The sequence below is a fragment of the Vipera berus genome, assembly GCF_964194415.1.
Source record: "Vipera berus genome assembly, chromosome: 4".
NCBI classification, from domain to species: Eukaryota; Metazoa; Chordata; class Lepidosauria; order Squamata; family Viperidae; genus Vipera; species Vipera berus.
The window spans coordinates 86,075,039-86,095,883 of NC_138206.1; the positions used below are offsets into that span (position 1 = coordinate 86,075,039).

General features: G+C 39.6%; 1 protein-coding gene across 4 annotated transcripts in view; it reads left to right on the top strand.

The window, feature by feature from the left end:
• Nucleotides 1–20,323, top strand: part of TMEM131 (transmembrane protein 131) — a 159,992-nt gene extending 139,669 nt beyond the window's left edge. For 3 of the 4 annotated variants that reach the window (XM_081326462.1, XM_081326464.1, XM_081326463.1), the window contains 10 exons: nucleotides 6,690–6,865; nucleotides 8,175–8,299; nucleotides 8,705–8,826; nucleotides 8,984–9,142; nucleotides 9,671–9,830; nucleotides 14,646–14,767; nucleotides 14,849–14,945; nucleotides 15,401–15,498; nucleotides 17,495–17,658; nucleotides 19,374–20,323. In XM_081326462.1, the coding sequence (XP_081182588.1) occupies nucleotides 6,690–6,865; nucleotides 8,175–8,299; nucleotides 8,705–8,826; nucleotides 8,984–9,142; nucleotides 9,671–9,830; nucleotides 14,646–14,767; nucleotides 14,849–14,945; nucleotides 15,401–15,498; nucleotides 17,495–17,658; nucleotides 19,374–19,664 (1,514 nt within the window). In that variant the 3' untranslated portion in view covers nucleotides 19,665–20,323. Of the gene's footprint in view, nucleotides 1–6,689; nucleotides 6,866–8,174; nucleotides 8,300–8,704; nucleotides 8,827–8,983; nucleotides 9,143–9,670; nucleotides 9,831–14,645; nucleotides 14,768–14,848; nucleotides 14,946–15,400; nucleotides 15,499–17,494; nucleotides 17,659–18,509; nucleotides 18,570–19,373 lie in introns of all 4 variants that reach the window. The other variant, XM_081326465.1, reaches the window with a different exon arrangement.
• Nucleotides 20,324–20,845: the final 522 nt, after the last annotated feature.

The following is a 20,845-nucleotide window of genomic DNA, read 5'->3' on the forward strand; positions in this document are numbered from 1 at the left end:
AGCAGGGCTTTTCAACTGGTGGTACGCATACCACTGGTGGTACGTAAGCATCGGGTTGGTGGTACGCGGCGTTGCCTTCCTCCCCCGCTCCGCTCCTCCCCCCCTCGCTCTGCTCCTTCCCAGCTCACTTGGTTGCAGAAAAAATGCTGCTTGGCGACAGCCTGCAGGAACCCTAGGCCACGCAAAGAGCGCAGGTGTAGAGTGAGGCCCCGCCCTCCCCAGGGCTGGCCATACGGAGTCACCAGCTGATCAGCGCATATGGCAGACCTTGACCTGCGCCGACAGGCTCCGGTCCACAGAGAGCTCCCGGCAGGTTGACGGCTTCCCGGCAGCAGCCCTGGCCAGTGAGGACGCTGGGAGGGAAGTGGCGGCCTGGCGCTGGGGCTGCCAGGGCTCAAGCACTGGGATCAGCACCGCTTTGCAGCTGATCGGCGCTTCTTCGGGGCTGCCAGCGCTGGAGCTCAGCACTGATCCTGGTGCTTCTGCTGAGCCCCAAATAAGCACCAATCACCTGGAAAGCGACACTGATCCCGGCTTGTCTGCTGAGCCCCAAAGAAGCACTTATCACCTGGTAAGCAGCATTGATCCCTGCTCACACACACATAAACACATGCAAGCAGTTATAGCTGAAGGCGTTTCAGCCTTCAACTTCGGCTCCCAGTGCTTGCTCTCGGCCGCTCCGCTCCCCTCCGCGCCTCCAAACCAATCCCCAGGCCAACATGTCTGACTGAGGAATTCTGGGAGTTGAAGTCCAGAAGCAGCTTGTAATTGGGTGATGCCGTTAAACTCTTGCGCTGAGCGGGAGGGCGTGCCGCCATGGCTCTTGCTCTATGATAGGCTGCGGGGGCCACCGTGGAGGGGAGGGTTATTTTGCGATGGAGGCAGGTTAGAGAGAGAGAGAGAGACAGGAGGGGCGGTTATGGCGGGAGAGACAAAAACGCTTCCGAGTGGCCTCATCATGGCTGCCGCCTCACGTTACGGGTTGTGGTTCTTTCGATCCTGGCGTGCAGCTCCGGTAAGCGGGTAGTTGAGCATGAGATAGTTCAGGGCATCTCCAGCTGCCCCTTTTCCTCTTTAGCCTCTTTCCGGTAACGGAGGCCTTCCCCACAAGCAAGTGAGCTGGGCAGGAGCCCAGACGACACTGGCACTTGCGGCAGCACAGACCCGTGGGCTGCTTCGTTCCCACTTGGCCTCTCGCAAAAGAGGGAGGGAAGGAAGGAAGAAAAGAAGAAAGGTAGGGACAATGGGAAGGAAGGAAAGGGAAGAGAGGCCAGGCAGATTGCGGGCACTGGCAGTGGCACCGATGCACAGGGCGAACGCACACGCGAGTGGGACAGATGCGCACAGCAGAGGCGCTGCTTGGGGCCGGAGGGTGATCGCATGCACAAGCGCCCTCCACGCTGGCACTGCCACCAGTGCCTGTAATCTGCCTGGCCTCCTCTCCGGCCTGAGCAGCACCTCTGCCGTGTGTGGCTGTCCTGCTTGCATGTGCGATCGCCCTCCGGCCCCAAGCAGCGCCTCTGCCGTGCGTATTCCCGGCGGCCATTAAGGAGGATTCCTGACTAGAGAGAGCAGGCAGGGGAGACAGCCAGCACTGTGCCCAGCAAGAGGGACCTTGAGTTGGCTCAGCCACCTCTGCAGCATCTCCCAGAGGCATCTCCAGCGTCTTTCCTTCCAAAGTTGAAGAGCGGCTGCAGTCTATCCCGACTTGAAAGGCAGGCGGGGAACGCAGCAGCCAGAGCAAACCCTTAGCCCTAAGGACGCATCTGACTCAGGAACCGGGCGGGTGAGGAGGCTCGAAAACCTAGAGCAGATCTCCCATTTGGTCTGCTCAGGGAAAGCGGGACCAATTGGAGGAGAAGCTGCAGCCGGAGGCAGAGTCCGTGATTTTTTACAGGCTGGGGTCTGGGCGTCTTTACTTCTAAAGTTGAAAAGCAGCTGCAGTCTATCCTGACTTGAAAGGCAGGCAGGGAACGCAGCAGCTGGAGCAGCCCCTTAGCCCGAAGGACGCATTTGATTTGGGAACGGGGCGGGCTGGCTTGAAAATGTGGAACGGATCTCCTGTTTGGTCTGTGCAGGGAAATCAGAACCAATTGGAGGAGAAGCTGCAGCCGGAGGCAGAGCCCGTGACTTTTTACAGGCTGGGGTCTGGGCTGCATAGTGCTGGACAATGGAAGGGAGGGAGGGAAGGAGGAAGAGACAAAGAAGAAGGAAAGAAAGGAAGGAAGGGAAAATGGAAGAGAGGGAGGAAGGAGGGCACCCACCCCACTCCACCAGAGACCCATGGATTCCCACACACACACAGGCACCCTGCAACCTTGAGTGATGAGTTCCCGCCCACACCTATTGACTTCGCTTGTCAAAAGTTGCAAAAAGTGATCACATGACCCTGTGACCGTCATAAGTATGAATGAGTTGCCAAGCATCTGAATGTAAATCACATGAACCTGGGGATGCTGCAACAGTCATAAGTGTGAAAAAGGGTCATAAGTCACTTTTTTCAGTGCCGTCACTAAGCGAATACTTGTAAGTTGAGGACTACCTGTACTTTATCTTTTTTTTCCCTTTTGGGGGGGGGGTCATGTTTTTGACACCTTGCTGGGCGACTGGTGGTACTCGGACATTGCCTTATCCTAAAAGTGGTACAATGGGTGAAAAGGTTGAAAAGCCCTGGTCTAAAGAATATCATAAAAGGGACGCGGTGGCTCAGTGGGTTAGGATGCTGAGCTTCTCGATCAGAAGGTCGGCAGTTTGGCGGGTCGAATCCCGAGTGCCGCGTAACAGAGTGAGCGCCTGTTACTCGTCCCAGCTTCTGCCAACCTAGCAGTTCGAAAGCACGTAAAAATGCAAGTAGAAAAATAGGGACCACTACGGTGGGAAGGTAACAGCATTCGGTGCGCCTTTGGCATCTAGTCATACCAGCCACATGACCACGGAGACGTCCTCAGACAAGCGCTGGCTCTTCGGCTTTGAAATGGAGATGAGCACCGGCCCCTAGAGTTGGAAACGACTAGCACGCATGTGCGGGGGAACCTTTACCTTTACCTTTACCTTTAAAGAATATCATAGAAATAATGAACAGTTGTTGTCTTTTTCAGAAAACAGTGTGATAAAGTCCTTCATGAATAGAAAATCAACAACCATTGGATTTGAGCAAATTTAGGCCACTATAAACAGCAAATCTGTTTCTAGCCTCCAGCCTGTAAAAGGGAAAGATAAAACTATTTCATCTTCTGCACAAAAACTTCCACTGCAATAATTTATTTATTTATTGTAAATATTATTAATTTCAAGTTTTATAATCATAAGTACTTAATAAACAACTCGGTGTCTGGGTTCCTTTATCATTCAGTGGTATATATTAACTTTCACTCAAAATATCCAACACTACATCATCCAGTATTTCTCTGATCCTCTCTTCTTCCAATAATAATCATTTTTCCCCACTATGCAAGTATAATTCTTACTGCTATTAATACCTATATAATTAAATATAAACATCTTCATCATGTTTCTGATGTTATACATAGTGTCAATAACATCAGTTTATATCTTCTCTAGCCAAAACGTATTTCAAATGTATTTGCAATCCTGTTTTTTTCTTCTTTTCAATTTTAATTTCCCATCAATATTCAAAATAACTTTATCAATTATCATTTTTCTCATAATTAATTACATTTGGGTAACTAAAAGTTTCCCTATACCGACCCTCTTAGTATTTTCATATTTCCCATCTTATACAAAATTATGTTATCTTAGTTACAAATCACATCCTTCTATTTTATAATGGTCCTTTTATTTCTAACAATTGTCTATTCTTTTGATCATAAACATCCATTAGATGGTATAATACCTTATCTAATTAGTCAGGACCTCTATTTTCTTCAGTCATACTCTAGCTTTCTTCCTTTGCTAAATAACTTTGCAAGTCAATACACTTAAGTCACCAAGTATTTCTTTCTCTGTTTCTGTATATATTATTTGAAATAAAAAAGACAATTTAATTAAAGTGTTTTTGTAAAAGCGTTTAGTACATTTATATACATTAATCAGCCTCCATTTTCTTTCTCCTTCAGTTTCTCTTTTAGTTTCTTGTTCCCCAGTTTTCAGCATTTTTCCTAACAGTTCTGTCATCCATTCTATCAATTTTTCTTCCTTGTCCTCAAATATGATCTGAAGTCTTGAAAAGTAAAATGTCTTTCCCATTTCCAGTGTTATGTCTGGGTCTTCCAAATTTTTTATTTTTCTGCACCTTTCTGTTGGTTTCTTCTTTCGAATCCTCTATCTTTATGTCAGTTTCCTCTATTTTTTCCTCTGGTTTCTCAGTTTCTAGTTCATTCTTTACGTCATTTTCTGAACATTGTTTCTTTTAAGTTTAAGTTGGAGAGTTGCTCACTTATGTTATTTAAATTATTTTTAGTCTCCTCATAAATTAAAACAATTGTTTCTTGTATTGATTTCAACATGGAAAATTTTCTTTCTGGGATCCATTTGCATTTTGTTGTTGATTATCTATGTTTCTTCCAAAGAGAAATAGTCCAGAAGCAACTTTCCCACTGTTTCTTAATATTTCTTAATAATTCTTGAAACTAAAAGTCAGTCAATATTTCTAATCCAGGCCGGCCAATTTAGAATGGTTTGTTGTCTCCTTCATACAGATAAAACAGCCCAAGGATTTTCTTTTCCCCTTTTTATTTTTTTTATTTTAATCCCATTTATATCCCGCCCTTCTCCGAAGACTCAGGGCGGCTTACAATCTAAAGCACAATGTGCTTAGCAATAGCCTTCATTCTATGTATATGCCTGCTTATTAGGGCTTTTGCTCCCCCCCCCCATGCGGCATTATTACAAAGTCAGCTTATTGCCCCCAACAATCTGGGTCCTCATTTTACCTACGTCGGAAGGATGGAAGGCTGAGTCAACCTTGAGCCTGGTGGGATGCGAACCTGCACTGATTGCAGGCAGCTGGTGTCACTTAAGGAGGCATTAGCCCACTGCTCCACCAAGGCTCTTTTCCCAGCTGCAGTCTGCAAAAGTGAAAGTTTCCAGGAACAACAAAGAGCTTTATCTATGTCTGGGCTTCGTGCCAAATTTTCTTTAAGCATAATAAATTGTAATGCCAAGGCTCACCACTAGGTGTCATTAACATCCATCTTCCAGTTTTTAAATCCAAACCTATTTCACCAATTTTGCAAATATCTTTTCGAATATAAAGTCTTAAAAATACTTTTAGTCCACAGATTTGTCAAAGCTATGTGTCTATATTAAATCCAAATTAATCTTGTAGTTTTCTGTAACTTGCCCCCGAAGAAAGTTATTCGCTGCTTCTCTTTTCCTGAGAGAATGAGATGGGAATTCCCCTTCTCTCTGTCATCTGGGAGATTCTTTGCTTTGGGAGTTCTTTTTTCCAGGAAAAGGTTTTAGAGTTATAAAGAGGGGATTGTTCTCACCCAGTTCCATCCGTGTTGTTCAGAAGTTGCTAGTTATTGCTTATCTTGGGTTGTTGGTGGCTTCTGGCTGGCAGCATAAATGCGGCCAGTCTTTCTTCCGCCAGTTTGAAGGGCTTCCTTGGATCAAACGGAAGGGCTGCTGTCCTTTCACGATGGACAAGGGTCCCCTTCTTCATCGCCTCTCTGGGTGACTTTAGATCCTTTTTAGGGTCCCCAGCAGAGGGAAATCAGACGTGGAAAATGGAGCCCTGTTTCCCTGCGCCTGTCATGCCACGATGTCTGACTCGGAACCCACTGCAATAATTTAATTTGCCAAACACATTGGAAATAATTATGTTCCCATTGCAGTCATTCTTTTTGCAGCAAAGTGTTGAGCCTCATACTTTATCATACACATATGTGTAACTATAAAGATGCAAAAACAAATGAGGGCAATTCAAGCCAATCTCTTAAGACAGAGGTCCCCAACCTTTTGGGCACCAGGGACTGGTTACGTGGAGAGAGATTTTTCCGTGGACCGGAGGGGATGTGGTTTTCTGTGCTGCCTGTATCCCACTGATGGGGCTTTGCTTGCTTGTGCGGCCCGGTTGCTTCCATGCCGCGGCCTGGTACCGGTCCATGGACCGGGGGCTGAGGAACCGTGTTAAGACCAATGCTTCAAATGCAGGCTTGATGCTGGAGCTTGTTTATCTATTAGCAGAGACCCAAAAAGGAATTAATGATTGAAATACAGGCTAATGTTTATCTCTGTCCCAGCTAATTCTTGTCAACAAGTTTAACTCATTATGGAGGGAAAAAAATATAGCTTCACACTTGACCTATTATGGATTCTCAGTGGTTTCTTTTTGCATTGATAATACTAGGATCTGAAGACCTTATAAAATATGAGAACTATATCCTGGATTGAGATGTACAGGAATAGAATAGAATTTCTCATGTGTGTTTGGTGGAATAGGCCTTTTTATGTACATTTATACAGCAGGGAAGAGAATACATTTTTATTAGTTATAATTCCTTGGAAATGTAGAAAAAGGTAGCAAAATATTACTTTATCATGACCACTATAAGAACAATCCAAAGCAGAAATTAGTTTACATCAGAATGTCATGTCAGAATGCATCTAGCTATGATTTTCTCTTTTACTGTTTTAGTTTGATATCTGTGTAATGTTTTATAAAGAATGTTGGTCTATGACATTTAATAAATTTTGAAACAATGTAATTACCTTTATCATCCCAGGGAAAGGAAAACAATTTCAGCGAAAATCTAAGCCCCCAAAGAAGCGTGAAGAAAAGGAACACAGGGGAAAGGGAAGGCAACAAGAGGATGAATTAAGAGATGCTCTAGCAGATGATGACAGTTCTTCAACCACAACAGAAACTTCAAACCCAGATACTGAAGCCGTTCTGAAAGAGGTACAGAATTTTAATAGGAATAGCTTGGATAGCATTTTAAAAAATAGAATCTTATCTATTCAATGCCTTCAGTAAAAAAAATTTACAATTATCAACATCACTGCAGTTTTTAAATTTTATATTAATCTGTTTCAGAATAAACAAGCAAAGATATTATTTGCAGTGCTTTTTTTGTAAAAGAAAAAGGTGCTGGAACTCACACATGTCATACAACCCTCCTTGCCTACCCTACAAGGTTCCATCCAAAAAAGGTGCCGGAAATCCGTTCTGAGCGTTCTATGAGAAAAAAAGCCCTGATTATTTGATATGGCGTTCTTCTTCCATCTGTTGTTGCTGTATTTTAAAGTGTTAAAATATGAGGCAATCTTGTGCTGAACCTTTAGCAAAGTTCCTTCCTGCATCCTGATTCACAATTAGGTAAAACCATCAGTTTGGAAGGAAAAATAGATTTACCCCTGCTAGAGTGAGATTAGGGCCAATTGACAGTGCAAGCAACAGTAAGTGTCCAGAGTTTTAGAGAGGTACAAAATGTTCTGTGGATAAACCATCCATAGCTATAAGGCATAGCATTATAGAAATGTGATTATTTAGTGTCCAAGCGGTCTTCCGAAATCAGATATAAGCAGGTTTCATATTTCTAAATGCTAATTTTAGAATAAAAAACTATATTATATAATTAAAAGGCTATTTCTGAAGAGTAGCATTATATTAATCCAACTTCTTAGGTAAGAGAATGAAATCATGTAAGATTAATCCACAATGTTCAATAAGTATGTGGTCATTTTTGTGAGACAGATTGGAGAAAAAAAGTAATGCATAATAAAATTACTCTTTCTTTTAAAAAAAATATGAAATCCAATTAAAATTTTCTTGTTTTTGATTTAGAAATATAGAAATAAGGAAAACTGATGGCAGAAAAAGACCTAGTGGTCCATCAAGTCTGCCCTTTGAGTTTGTTTTTTGTTTCCTTTATAATTCATTTATTATATTAAAATATTTTTATATTTTCTTTATTTTTATTTTATTTTTAATTTTTGTCAGATGATAGACATGTGTTTATCCCAAGCATGTTTAAACTAATGATTGATTCACTACCTCTGCTGGAAATTGATTCCAATCTTCCACTACTTTTTCTGTGAAATAATACTTTCTAATATTACTTTTGAACTTCCCTTTTGTCAGTCTGAGGTTATGCCCCCCCTCCCCCCGCGTTCTTGATTTTTGCTCAGTGTTGAAAATATTGGCTTCTAGAACCTTAACACACCTTTAATATATTTAAAGGTTTCAGTCATACTATTTCTACTTTCAGGAGCCAGAAAAGCAAAAGGGAAAACAGTTAATACCAGAGAAACAGGAAAACGAAATACATGTAAAGCAGAAAAGCAAAAAAATATCAATGAACAAGAAAGATGCTTCAACAGATTTAAAGTCAAGGTAAACTACATGCAATAAAGTATAATCCAAATAGTTTTACATTCTTTACTAAGTATGTAGAAAATGATGCAGGCTTTGGTCCCAGTTGTTACTTGATTTACAGAAATGTATCATTGACTATGTGTTCTATACTAAGGAGGCTCTGGAAAATGTGAAACATGGTTCAAATACAAACTGAGAAAAGGAGAATTATAATTAATGGAGTATTTTGTCCAACAGAAGTCTTTCTGAAAATAAAATGTAAGCAGACATTTTTCTGTTGTTACAGCAATTAAATCTAAGATTATCATATGGATGAAGATTAGAGAAGCTGATAATCGGTTTTGCATTTTAGGAATGTAAGATTTTTTTTTCCAGTCCGTCTGCTACAAAGACTTTTTTTCTGCGCTTGTAATTTTGTTTTAGTTCCTTTGAGGCATCATGTTCCTCGCTGGAAAGTAAACCGCACAAAAACTTTTCATCAAAGCTATCTGCTCCACATACATGCACAAATGGACTCAAATCAAGAAACTTCCAGAAATTGAAAGGTATGGTTTAATTGCTAAAATAGGGAGACATATTACTGAATATGTCTCTCTAATTTGAAATGGGCTTCAGTTCTCTTTTATTCTGTATTGACCTTACATGTGAGGCTGAAGAAGTTTCTATCTTATAATTATAGCTTATTTTTTTATTTCTCTGTAGGTACAAGCATGAAAATAATGGATAGCAGGCCATCATCATTAACAAAGTTTTTCTCTAATGGCTCTAGTCAAGAATTAGGTAATACCAGCAGTTCAGAAGGAGAAAAAGATTCACCACCACCAGAGTGGGATTCAGTGCCAATTTACAAAGAAGGAAGCTGTAAGTATCAGCAAGTCACGGATATGCAAACATTTTGTACCCAGAACAGCTGGTTTTAACTGGTCTATGTCCAATTTGAAACAAATGTGCTATATTAGATTTGACCTGCATTAAAAAGGGCTGTTTTGTTTCTGGTATAAATGAAAATATGATTGTTCTCGATGGGTTGGGTGGGTTAAAAATTAAACCAAAAAGAATCCTGAGGGTTTCTTTTAATATCCTGCAGGGGGACCATCAGTGGTGATAGCTGAGGAGAGGGAAGGTGCTGGGAAGTTCAGGGATTGATTGAGTCAGCACACAGGACATGTGGAAGAGGAGGAGATATTTCCCCAGCCTTAACCCCTGTAAAATCACTATAGAATCCCTCTGGATTTTGTTTCATTCAAAATACAGAACAACAAATATTTCAGGTTTCATTTCTGCAAGACTAACTAATCTATAAAAAATCTATAAAAAGTTTGCTGTTCTACTAAATGTTTTTTAGGAAAATGAATGTTGCAGACTTCAACAATTATGTTCTCATTCCAGCTTCTGACAACCTTTATAAGTTGTCTCTGCAAACAATTAGTGCAGATGCTTTTCTGAAACAAAGACAGACCTCACCAACATCTGCTTCTCCATCTCCACCACCTGCATCAATGGCTTATGTCACACGGAATAGTTATAGCAGTATCGTGAACAATTGCAAGTATGTTCAGATGAAAACTAAACACAAGAATTTTGTATACTTGTAAAATATGTTTTAGTGTATGCCTTTTCTTTCTGGCTGAAAGTTCTGAAAACTTTTCTAAATGTATGAAGCAATGTATTAAGAAATGCTCTTAAGATAAATGTTTCTAGACTTCCAGTTTGCCATCGCGGCCGCCGTAGCCGCTGGAAGGCGGGTTCCGTCTTCCGCGTTTGGTTTTGCTCTGCTGGGGGACCCTGGAAAGGATTGAGAGTCGCCCTTTAGGGGTGACAAGCAAGGAGGGGACCCCCCCGCTTGATTGCGAGAGGGTGCTAGCCCTTCTTCTCGATCTGGGTCAGCCCTCCAAACCGGCAGACGAAAGACCGGCCATAGAAATATGGCTCGTCACTAGGGTGCAGACAGCCAAAGTCAAACTTACCACCAGGCACTTCCAAAGCAGTGCAGATGAGACTGGGTGAGATCTGAACTTCTCTTCAATCCTAAGTATTTTCTTTTCCTGTAAAAGGTATCTTCCCCTCTGTGAGAAGAGAGGAAAGGGAAAGTTTCATCCCACCCTCTAAGAATAGTGGCAACTGACTGTCCATGGGAGTTAAAAAACTGAAAGAATAATCTTAATTTAACTGGATTTATATGCTGGTAAAATTTGGGGACCAAAAGAGTTCTTATCTCTACTGAAGACTTTGCTTTTTATTTACAAAAAAGAAATAAAATTGGAAAAAAGATTATAAAAATTGTGGACTTGAAAAATCTTAACTGACATTAATGACATCTTGTGGCCAAGTTTGATATTACAACTTGTTATTGTCTAAAGGAGACTTGGCTTGAAGCCCAAACTACAGATAAAGACTTTTTCAACCTTGACAAATATCGGCTTGGAGAAGCTCAGCTGTGTTCTATACTCAGTTATAAAATTATTTTCATTCTCTGACTATAAAGCCCTCAATTTAACACACCATTAAGAGAATATGGATGAAGACCAGGAACAGATTCTTTTTATGTTGAAAGCAATACGTGAAACCATTCTTTCAGTTGTGATGAAATAAGATGCTACAGAAAAGAACAAGATGTCAGCCTAGATATACGAACCCAAATTTTGACTACAATTAAGGAATCAACTACACAGAAGATAACAGAACAAGTGGAACAATTAAATACTATGATAGAGGATTCAACTGACCAACACATACAGTCAATGAAAAATCCAAAAAAGGGACTGACAACATTGAAAATGGAAAAGACTTTCTATATAAACCAGAAGAAACTTGTGGAGCAAGAAGAAGAACAGACTGAAGAGAAGACAAACATATCAGGACAACTATGGGGATCTGGAATAATAGAGAGACGATTTGCTAGCCCTTCCAAAAAAAATGGCGACTTGATGGTCTCTTTTATTTCAAATAATATATATAACAACAGAGGGACATCTATTTGATGACTTAAAAGCACTGACATGGAAGGCGAGCTGGCAAAAGAAGAAAGCCAGAATAAGGCTGAAGAAAATTGGGAATTTGATTTATTAGAGAGAATTTTATATTACAAATTAAAATAGAATATACTTAAATAGACAAGATGTGTATTTTGAATACTAGATTTTGTTATGAATTGAGATAAAGAAAACTGTTCATTTAAAACTTGGAACTATAAATATTAATAGTTACAATTTGAATATTGATGGGAAATTAAAAATTGGGGAAAACAAATAAATAGAATATTGATTGTCTATAAAGATTGAATGTAAAAGTAATTAAGATATGTATAAGCTAAAAATTTATTGATAAATGGAATAAACATATTTTTACTTAGTTGATATCATAAGAACTGTATTAGCTTAAATATGAGACAGTAGATATTAAGGGAAAAAGAGAGGAAATATTTGATGTTGAAATAGGGGAAATTTTGATCATTAAATTTAAGACATTTGGAAATTAGTTAAAAATAAGGATGTTATACCGTATTATTAACTAGATGATGTAAGATGATGGGAAGTAGAATATACTCAAATAGATAAGATGTGTATCTTGAATATTAGACTTTGTTATGAATTGTGATAAAGGAAACTTTGGTTACCTAAAACTTGGAAATTATAAATATCAAATGTTAAATTTAAATATTGATGGGAAACTAAAAATTGGGAAAAACTAACAACAGGATATGGATTGTCTATAAAGATTGAATGTTAAAGTAACTAGGATATGTATAGGCCAGGGGTAGGCAAAATGAATCGGTGAAAGAGCCACTTGGAACTGGTTCTCTCACTAAAAAAACCCCTGGGAGCCGCAAAATACGCACGCGCACGTGCGCACACGTGTGCAGAACAGAATTTGATTAAAGTGGAGCTTACCTAAGCAAGATATACACCGGAGAGGAGGCCGAGCAAATTTTCCCCGCCTTGCCAGGCAGGCAAACGGAGGCTTCAAACACACACACACACACACACACACACATAAACACGAGGAAAAGGTGCAAAGCAAATTTCCCCCTCCATCCCCAGAGGCGGAACAAAGCAGAGAGGCGAAGAACGTGGAAGAAAAGGAAGGAAAGAAAGAAGATATAACCTTCAGCAAAGCAGCTTCCATGCAGAAGAAACACATTTGCACTTATGTGAGCAGGCATGTCCCCCCACAAGCAGCTCCCCCTCCCCCCAGCCTCCCCTGAGCCAAAAAAACTCACCCTGCCTTAATTGCAGGCAAAACCTGCAGAAAGCCCAACCAGCCCGTGCAGATGCGCTGCCTGCTCGCCTTTCCAAGGCACTCCAGCCCAGATTCTTTGCTCCCTTTTAGCTGGACAACCTTTAAAATTGGCTCCCCCCTCCTTCTCCAAGGCAAGCTGCCCTCCTCTCCATCCTGCGCCCCCACTCCCAAAGAGTTTGCAGCTTTCGGTTTGCAGCTCTCTAGAAATCCCTTTACCAACTCAGACCACAATCCCAAGCAAGGATAAGCTCTCTGCAATAATAGTGGTAACTTGCTCGTAAGGTCTGCTCTAGAAGTTTCACAAGATAGGAATTTTATAGCTATGGAAACACTTGAAAACTGGACCTAATAAAAATATCAATCACATAACATTTGGATTTAAGATGTTAAGAAGTAGGTCCAGTGACCCAAAATACCAATGGAAAAGCTTTTAAGAATAAATGTGCTTTAGCTATACAACTAAATATAAAAATAAACAGAAGGGAGGAATTAAAAGTAGTAAAGTCAGCTCAAGATCGGCTCCAAATATACATACAAATTTAATACAGTAATTGCACAAAATGAAAAAGCAATGTTAGCTGCTTATGATTATCAAGGTTAAAGTTACATGCTTCACAAATGAAGTTTAAATAAAACCCTTAAAATTTGGATATGTCTTTTTTGCTTCCTTAGTGGAAAACCAAGTGCAGAACATTTTTATGAAGCTAGAAACTAATGTGCAAACTAGAGATTAATGTATTAGTTTTTGTGAAAGAGTCAAGTAATGATTCGGTTACATGTTTATGGAGGAACTGTTTCAAGCCTCGCAGAGAGAAGGGGAGGAAAACCGCCCCTTCTTTCTGCTGGGGCTGCTAGCCACGGTGAGGAGAAGGGGGGGAAACCGCCGCTTCCTTCTCCCTGCCGGGGCTGCTAGCCACAGCGAGGAGAGGGGGGAAAACACCCCTTCTCCCTGCCGGGGCTGCTAGCCACAGCAAGGAGAGGGGGGGAAAACGCCCCTTCTCCCTGCCGGGGCTGGTAGCCACAGCGAAGAGAGGGGGGGGAAACGCCCCTTCCTTCTTCCTGTCGGAGCTGCTAGCCTCGGCGAGGAGAAGGAAGGGGGGGAAACATGCCTTCTCCCCGCCGGGGCTGCTAGCCTCGTCGAGAAGGGGAGGCAACCCTAACCCTACCCCCCCACCGCAAACGAAGAGGTAGCGAAGGCAGCAGATCTGCAAGCCTCCGCCACCCCACCCTACTCACCTTTTTAGTTCTCCCGTCTCTTCCTCCATTCTGCCAAGTGCAGTTAAAAAAACAGAGAGGTTTGTGGGTGGTCCCACATGGTTTGTGGGCGGTCCCACAAACCAACCAAACAGTTTAAACTTTTCAAGTTTTTGTGTGAGAAGTTTAAATTGATTAAAGTTTTTTAGTGCCACTTTTTTTTTTCTTCAAAAGTAAACATGGCAGAGGGAGGAGGCCTGGGAGCCGCATGCGGCTCCTTGAGCCTCAGGTTCCCGACCTGTGGTATAGGCTAAAAATTATTGATAAATGTAACAATGCTATTTTTACTTAATTGATATAAGAATTGTATTAGTTCAAATATGAGACAGTAGATATTAAGGGAAAAAGAGAGGAAATATTTGATGTGGTAGCTTGAGATTTGTACTAAAGATTTTTGTATGTTATTGAATTATCGATTAACCCAGCCAACATGTTTCTTTTTAGATACTTAAACGTAAAATTAGAAAATTAATAAAATTACAAAAAAAGATAAATGGTTCTATAGAATTGAGATATATTTACATTCTCAGCAAAAAAGTCAGATTTCTAAATAATTTGACAAGAGTTAGTAACAGTTAATTAAAAGCAAATATGAAAGGAGTGGTTTTAGATGGAATACTGTTTACTAGGACTGCCATAATTGCTTTCATAAGTCATGTGGTATTGCACCTTGCACCCGTGTCATTTAGCAATAGAATTCCCAGTCCCAATTCTTGTCAATTAGATAAGGACTGCCTGTACTTATAATAGTCTTTATAATCCTATTAACAGTTCTCATTGTTTTGCTGTCTGCTCATAATATAAATTGTCACCACAATTTCCAGTATTATTACATTGTAAGGAATACTATGTGTCTTTCCATCTTTTGTAGAGACTCAAAAAGCAAAGTGCTTAGTGTTGCCAAGCATAAGGTGACAAAGGCAGCCTCTCTTCCTGGCAGGAATGGAAATCCTACTTTTGCTGCTGTAGCTGCTGGTTATGATAAAAGCCCAGGTAACACAGAGACTTGGAAAAGCAATTTTTGTGGTAGCCTGCAATTCCAATATCATCTTACTTGCTAATTAAAACTTCCAGGTGGCAGTGGCCTAGCAAAGTCTTCACCAATTAAAGCTGAGCCTTCTGGCTGTATGAGCATTTCACACGCAGCTATGGACAGTGATGGCTCTGACAGGTAATCTTTTTGAAACAGAAAAAATTTCAAACCTATTAGAATAGGTTTCAGAAGCTTCCATCTCTGCTCTTCTATGTTTAAAAACTTTCCTTATTTAAATTTTCTGAATCTGTAGAGCAAGCTAATTAGCATACTATTGCTTGTCTACAGGTTTTTATTAGAACAGTGGTTCAAAAATCCAGCATTCTCTCTTAACATAGTATTGAATGATAATATCTCTCTCTCACTTTTATGGGTAAACCAAAGGTGACTTAATTCAGTTATCTAATGGTTTTGTTAATTATCTATTTTTAAGGGCAGTTTTCATGGCATATATCAATAATTCAGAGCAGGAATTTTCTTTTTAGCTAAATATGATTTTGATGTTTTAAAATTGGTAGTCCATATAATGATTAATTGTCTTTATATTACAGAAATGATTTTTCCTAACAAAAAATGCCCCTCTTTTCTCTTAGTTCTGGTTTGTGGAGTCCTCTTAGCAATCCTAGCAGCCCAGATTTTACACCTTTGAACTCTTTCTCAGCATTTGGAAACTCTTTTAATTTAACTGGAGGTAAGTGATGCGTAGGGACGCGGTGGCTCAGTGGGTTAGGATGCTGAGCTTGTCGATCAGAAGGTCGGCAGTTTGGCGGGTCGAATCCCGAGTGCCGCGTAACAGAGTGAGCGCCTGTTACTCGTCCCAGCTTCTGCCAACCTAGCAGTTCGAAAGCACGTAAAAATGCAAGTAGAAAAATAGGGACCACTACGGTGGGAAGGTAACAGCGTTCCGTGCGCCTTTGGCGTCTAGTCATGCCGGCCACATGACCACGGAGATGTCCTCGGACAAGCGCTGGCTCTTTGGCTTTGAAACGGAGATGCGCACCGGCCCTTAGAGTTGGAAACGACTAGCACTCATGTGCGGGGGAACCTTTACCTTTACTTTTAAGTGATGCGTAACAGAGTGAACTCCTGTTACTCGTCCCAGCTTCTGCCAACCTAGCAGTTCGAAAGCACGTAAAAAACGCAAGTAGAAAAATAGGGACCACTACGGTGGGAAGGTAACAGCGTTCCGTGCGCCTTTGGCGTCTAGTCATGCCGGCCACATGACCACGGAGACGTCCTCGGACAAGTGCTGGCTCTTCAGCTTTGAAACGGAGATGAGCACCAGCCCCTAGAGTCGGAAACGACTAGCACGCATGTGCGGGGGAACCTTTACCTTTTAAGTGATGTGAATAAAACAAAATTCAGAAAATAAGTCTCAGTAAGCTAGGAACCAGGAGACAGTGAGTTCTAGTCCTGTTTGAAAGCATGAAAGCTAGCTGAGTCACTCTTTCAGCCCATCTCACCTAACAGAGTTATGAGAAAAATAGGAGGAGGAAAGAGTATTAGGTATGCTTGCTGCCTTGAATTATTTGTAAAAATAATAAAGGTAGGACAAAGAAAAATTCCAAAAATAAACTAATATACTTATTTTTAATTGACAGTGCTTCAGATAGTAGTAAATTATTCTGACTAATATTACAGATATTAAATACTGATGTTTTCAAATTTTGTATTTATATTCTAATAGAAGTATTTAGATTTTCTAGTTATATTGCATGGGTGGGGTAGCTGTTTCTGCTGGTAGGAAAGAACAGAATATACACGTTTGCCCTTGTGTGTTCCTGCATATGAGACAAATGCTAGTTAGGAAATAAGTTTATTTAATAATGATACACAGGTAGTCCTTTAATGACCAAAATTAGGAGTGGCAACTCAGTCGTTAAGAGAAGCAGTTGCTAAATGAAACCACAACTGTCCTTATTCTCTTATTTCAGCTTTCCTTTGCTTTACAGATCTGTGAAGGTCATAATGCGAATATTGATCACAAAGTTACTTTTTCATCCCTTACATAACTGAGAACAGTTGCTAAATGAGGCAGTCACTAAACAAGAACTACTTATATACATTTTATAACCAATCTATAACTCTTAATAGTATCTTTTATTAGCCTGGCTGTTCCCTTTATTACTTGCAAGGCGTCTGATGTATATGCCTACACAAATGTGAAACATATACACATTTTATAGAGAAATTTCAGGATTATCTTTATTTAGACTTGGCAACCATAGATTGGAAGGTGACAAGATAAGCATTTATAGTATTTTTGTCTTAAGTTTATAAATAATTTGTTTTTTGGTTTGGGGGGAATCATTTTAAATCCAGAGTAATCTTCCTCTCTGATAAGGTATTTAGCAATGTTGCAGTAATTAAAGACATTTTTTAAAAAACAATAATTTAATAAGTAAAGTATAAATGGAAGCAAAAGGCTAACTTCTAAAACCATCATAAAATAAAATAAATCTGGAAGTTTACATTGAATTGCTCTATGGCAGCATATAAATTATAGCAAAGACATTTTGGTCCTCTCAAACAGTATCTGCAGTATACTGATCAGATTTAGCCTTCATGTGAAGGCTTCTATTTTGCTTTCAGGATGCCAATGTTTTGTTAATTTATTCAAAACCAAAGCCTTGTATTTAAAATAGAAGTTACCGTACATCTGCCTTACTTTTCTTGCCATCTCTTAGAAGTTTTCAGCAAACTTGGAGTGTCACAGTCTGTTTATGGTCAGGATGCTCAGCGAAACTGGAATGAGTTTAGCAATGTTCCTTCATCCATCTGGGATTCTTCGGCTACAGATTTCGTACCTTCTTGGCCCACAAGTTCAGGATCCCCAACTCACACAACTTCAGTAAGTATATGTTTCTCACACTACTGTCTTTTAAGTATTTAAAATGATTTCTTCAATAACTTGGAATGCTGGGGACATATTTATTTGACAATTCTGGGACATGGACTTAATTGTTCTATTTTCAATAGTATTAAATTTTGACTGTACAGTATTACCCAATAAGTTCTTAGATAGTAAAGGAATAACTTAACTGGATACTGGAAATCTGAGTGTAAGGTTAATCCACCTAGAAATATGCACACAGCTCCTGTTTATCTTTCAGTTACAAGCCATGTCAGTCATGTCTGCTAAAGTGCAAATTGAATGCTCAAAATTAGATTCTTCAAAACTTCAATAGTTCATTCTGAATATCAGCATGTAATAGTTATAATATTATGCATCCATATAGATTATCTTTCTTACCTTGCAACTCTGCTTCACACTTGGATGATGGAATTGTTTTTCAAGAGAAACCTTCCCTCTACTGGGGAAAAGTAAATTTGGACTATTTCATTTATGCATTTATCTTACAGTTTTTATACCCTGCCCAACCTGAAGACTTGGATAGGTTAAAACAGAATAAAAAATAAAAAGACAACAATAAACCTTCACCATTGTTTCCCGAAGACATACACTGCTTGCTGATATTCATGTTTCATTTTAGCAAAAAGAGTAGTCTAGGTTTTCTTAGGTTGCAGAGATTTATTTTCCACTCCACTGAAAAAGGGGGAAAACTGGATAAAATACAGATTCAGTGGAGTTTGCTCAAGAATTCATCTAATTATTTGAGAGCTTGAATCTGCTTTTATGTTGATTATTGAATATAGATGTAAATATAAATATAGTAGGCTTTACACATCTTGTTTATTCAGAGTCAGATGACAGTTTTGAAATTAAATACCACTTGAAGATCTTGGTACACTTCCTGAGAGGTAAGGGTCATTATGAGCAATAGGCGATTGACGTTAAACCTGACCTATTCTGAAGTGCTATGTAATTAAGTTTATTGAGCAGGATTAATGATTGTTGGCTACTGCAAACCCACATTGACTGATATCAGTGGGCAATATCTTGATTATCAGTCTAGTGATACAGTAGTACTCCAGGATATGAATCTGATCTTTGATGGCAGTTCTGTGTCCTCTATGGACAGCTGCATTGACCAATAGCATATATGAACTAAAAACTGTCTAAATATACCTTGGTTTGATAGCAGGTTTTTTTAAAAAAAAAACTTCATTTCTATTGTATGTTATAATATTTCTTACGGTAACTAGAGAAGAAATGCAAAAGCTATTAGCAATACATTAATTAAATTGTCAGGCACTCAGTAACAATGTCAGTCCTTTGAGACAGGCCAGGTCAGGAAATAGACTCCATAAGGAATGCTGGAACTCCACTTTACCGATAGATTATAATAACCAAATTTTGACTGTCTGGCACCATTTTCCTTTACTCTTTCTTATAGCAAAGATAGCCAAGGCAAGCAACTTTTAAGCTTATTTCTTACACTCTCTTTCTTCCAGACTTAATTTGTGTTTTGCTAACAGCCTTTACATTCCTTCTCCAAGTCAATTCTGTGGTTCAAATATTTTGTAAGCAGATGAGTCCCGCATCTTAACAGTCAAATATATAGACATCTTTAACCAAAATCTGAATAATGTCATGTTTTTAACCTGATAGTTATAATAATGTGTATGATAAATATCCTGTGTGGTTTTTTTTTAATAATGCAGTCTATCCTTGGCAACCCAAGTGGCCTGTGGTCTACGACTACCACTCCATTCAGCAGTTCCATTTGGTCAAGCAATTTGAACAGTTCCCTTCCTTTCAACACTCCAGCTCACCATTTGCCAGGGATTGACCTTGGGAGTGAAAATACCCCACCCTCTCCTGTTGCTGCTCCCACAGTAAACAGTTCTGAAGAGTTGGGACAACCGTATAATCCTTGGCTAATTTGGAGTCCTGCAATTGGGCGAAGAAGCTCGGATCCTTGGCCTAATGTGCATTACCCATCTGAAAATTGAAATTAAGCAAAATAAAGTGACTGTAATTATTCAGATGCGATCATGGTAAATTCTGTAACATGACTGAAAATAATTCACAAGCCATTTGTTCCTATTCTTTCTCTTTGTTCCTCCCAACAAAAACCATTAAAAGTCTAATTATACATTCATCACTTGCTTCTCTTAAAGTCTGTTTCACAATTATGGTAGTGTGAAATTGCTGAATGGCGAATTTTTATGTGCGGTCATCTACTGCACTAGGACTGTGGTTATGGCTTTTTACCATCTACTGTTTAAGTTTTTAAAAACTTGCTAAGTTAAAAAAAATACAGTGACTTTCATCTACCTTGCTAGATTTAATTTTTTCCAGTATTATGCCCCAAACCTAATTTTAAGGAGCAACTCGTGCTAAAAATGCAGAGTATTTTTTTTTAAAAAATAAAGCTTTGTTAAAAGACTATGAATGTAAAAAACCTTAGGAGCAAAAATGGCTGAATCTAAGAGCATTCTGTTCAAACTATACATTTTATGTGTCTGTTTGTACATTTGTAAACCTGAATGCATTTTTAAGTTGAACTGAAATGTGCATAGCCAATACTTGTGGATGACACAAGATTCCTTGTGCTTTTTTACCAATACAACTTTAAGTTGTACTTGAAAAATAAATAATGCTTTTTTCATATTTGTGTTATGTCTTTCTTATGAACCTTTTGTAGTATGTTTAAATTTCAAATATTTGGCACAATTTGGGTTAAGATTTACATAATAAATCATGGTTCAATCACAGAACAATCTTTCCTTTACTCTAGAAGATCCTTCGTAAGCCATCTTAAATAGGTTTGCTGCCTAAGTTGTTGGACCATAGTGAACTCTGATCATTCTGAAAGTTCACTGCTGAGAAAAACATTGTATAAATATAACTGCCATGTAAACATTTTTTTTAAATAGCAGCTACAAGTGAGCCGGCTGGCAATTTTGTGACAGCTGCTGCAGCTGAGTCACCAAATAGCATATCATCTCTCATAACCCACCATGGAAGAAAGACTATTTACCTTGGCTGTGAAACATTTTACCTAGAATACTGATTACATACTAGGAGCAAAATGCTTGTACGTATTTTCGAAAAGAAGACTGATATTCAGGGGGGGAAGGATCAATAAGTTTGGAGAGGGATATGACTTGATTTGTGACAACTATCTGGA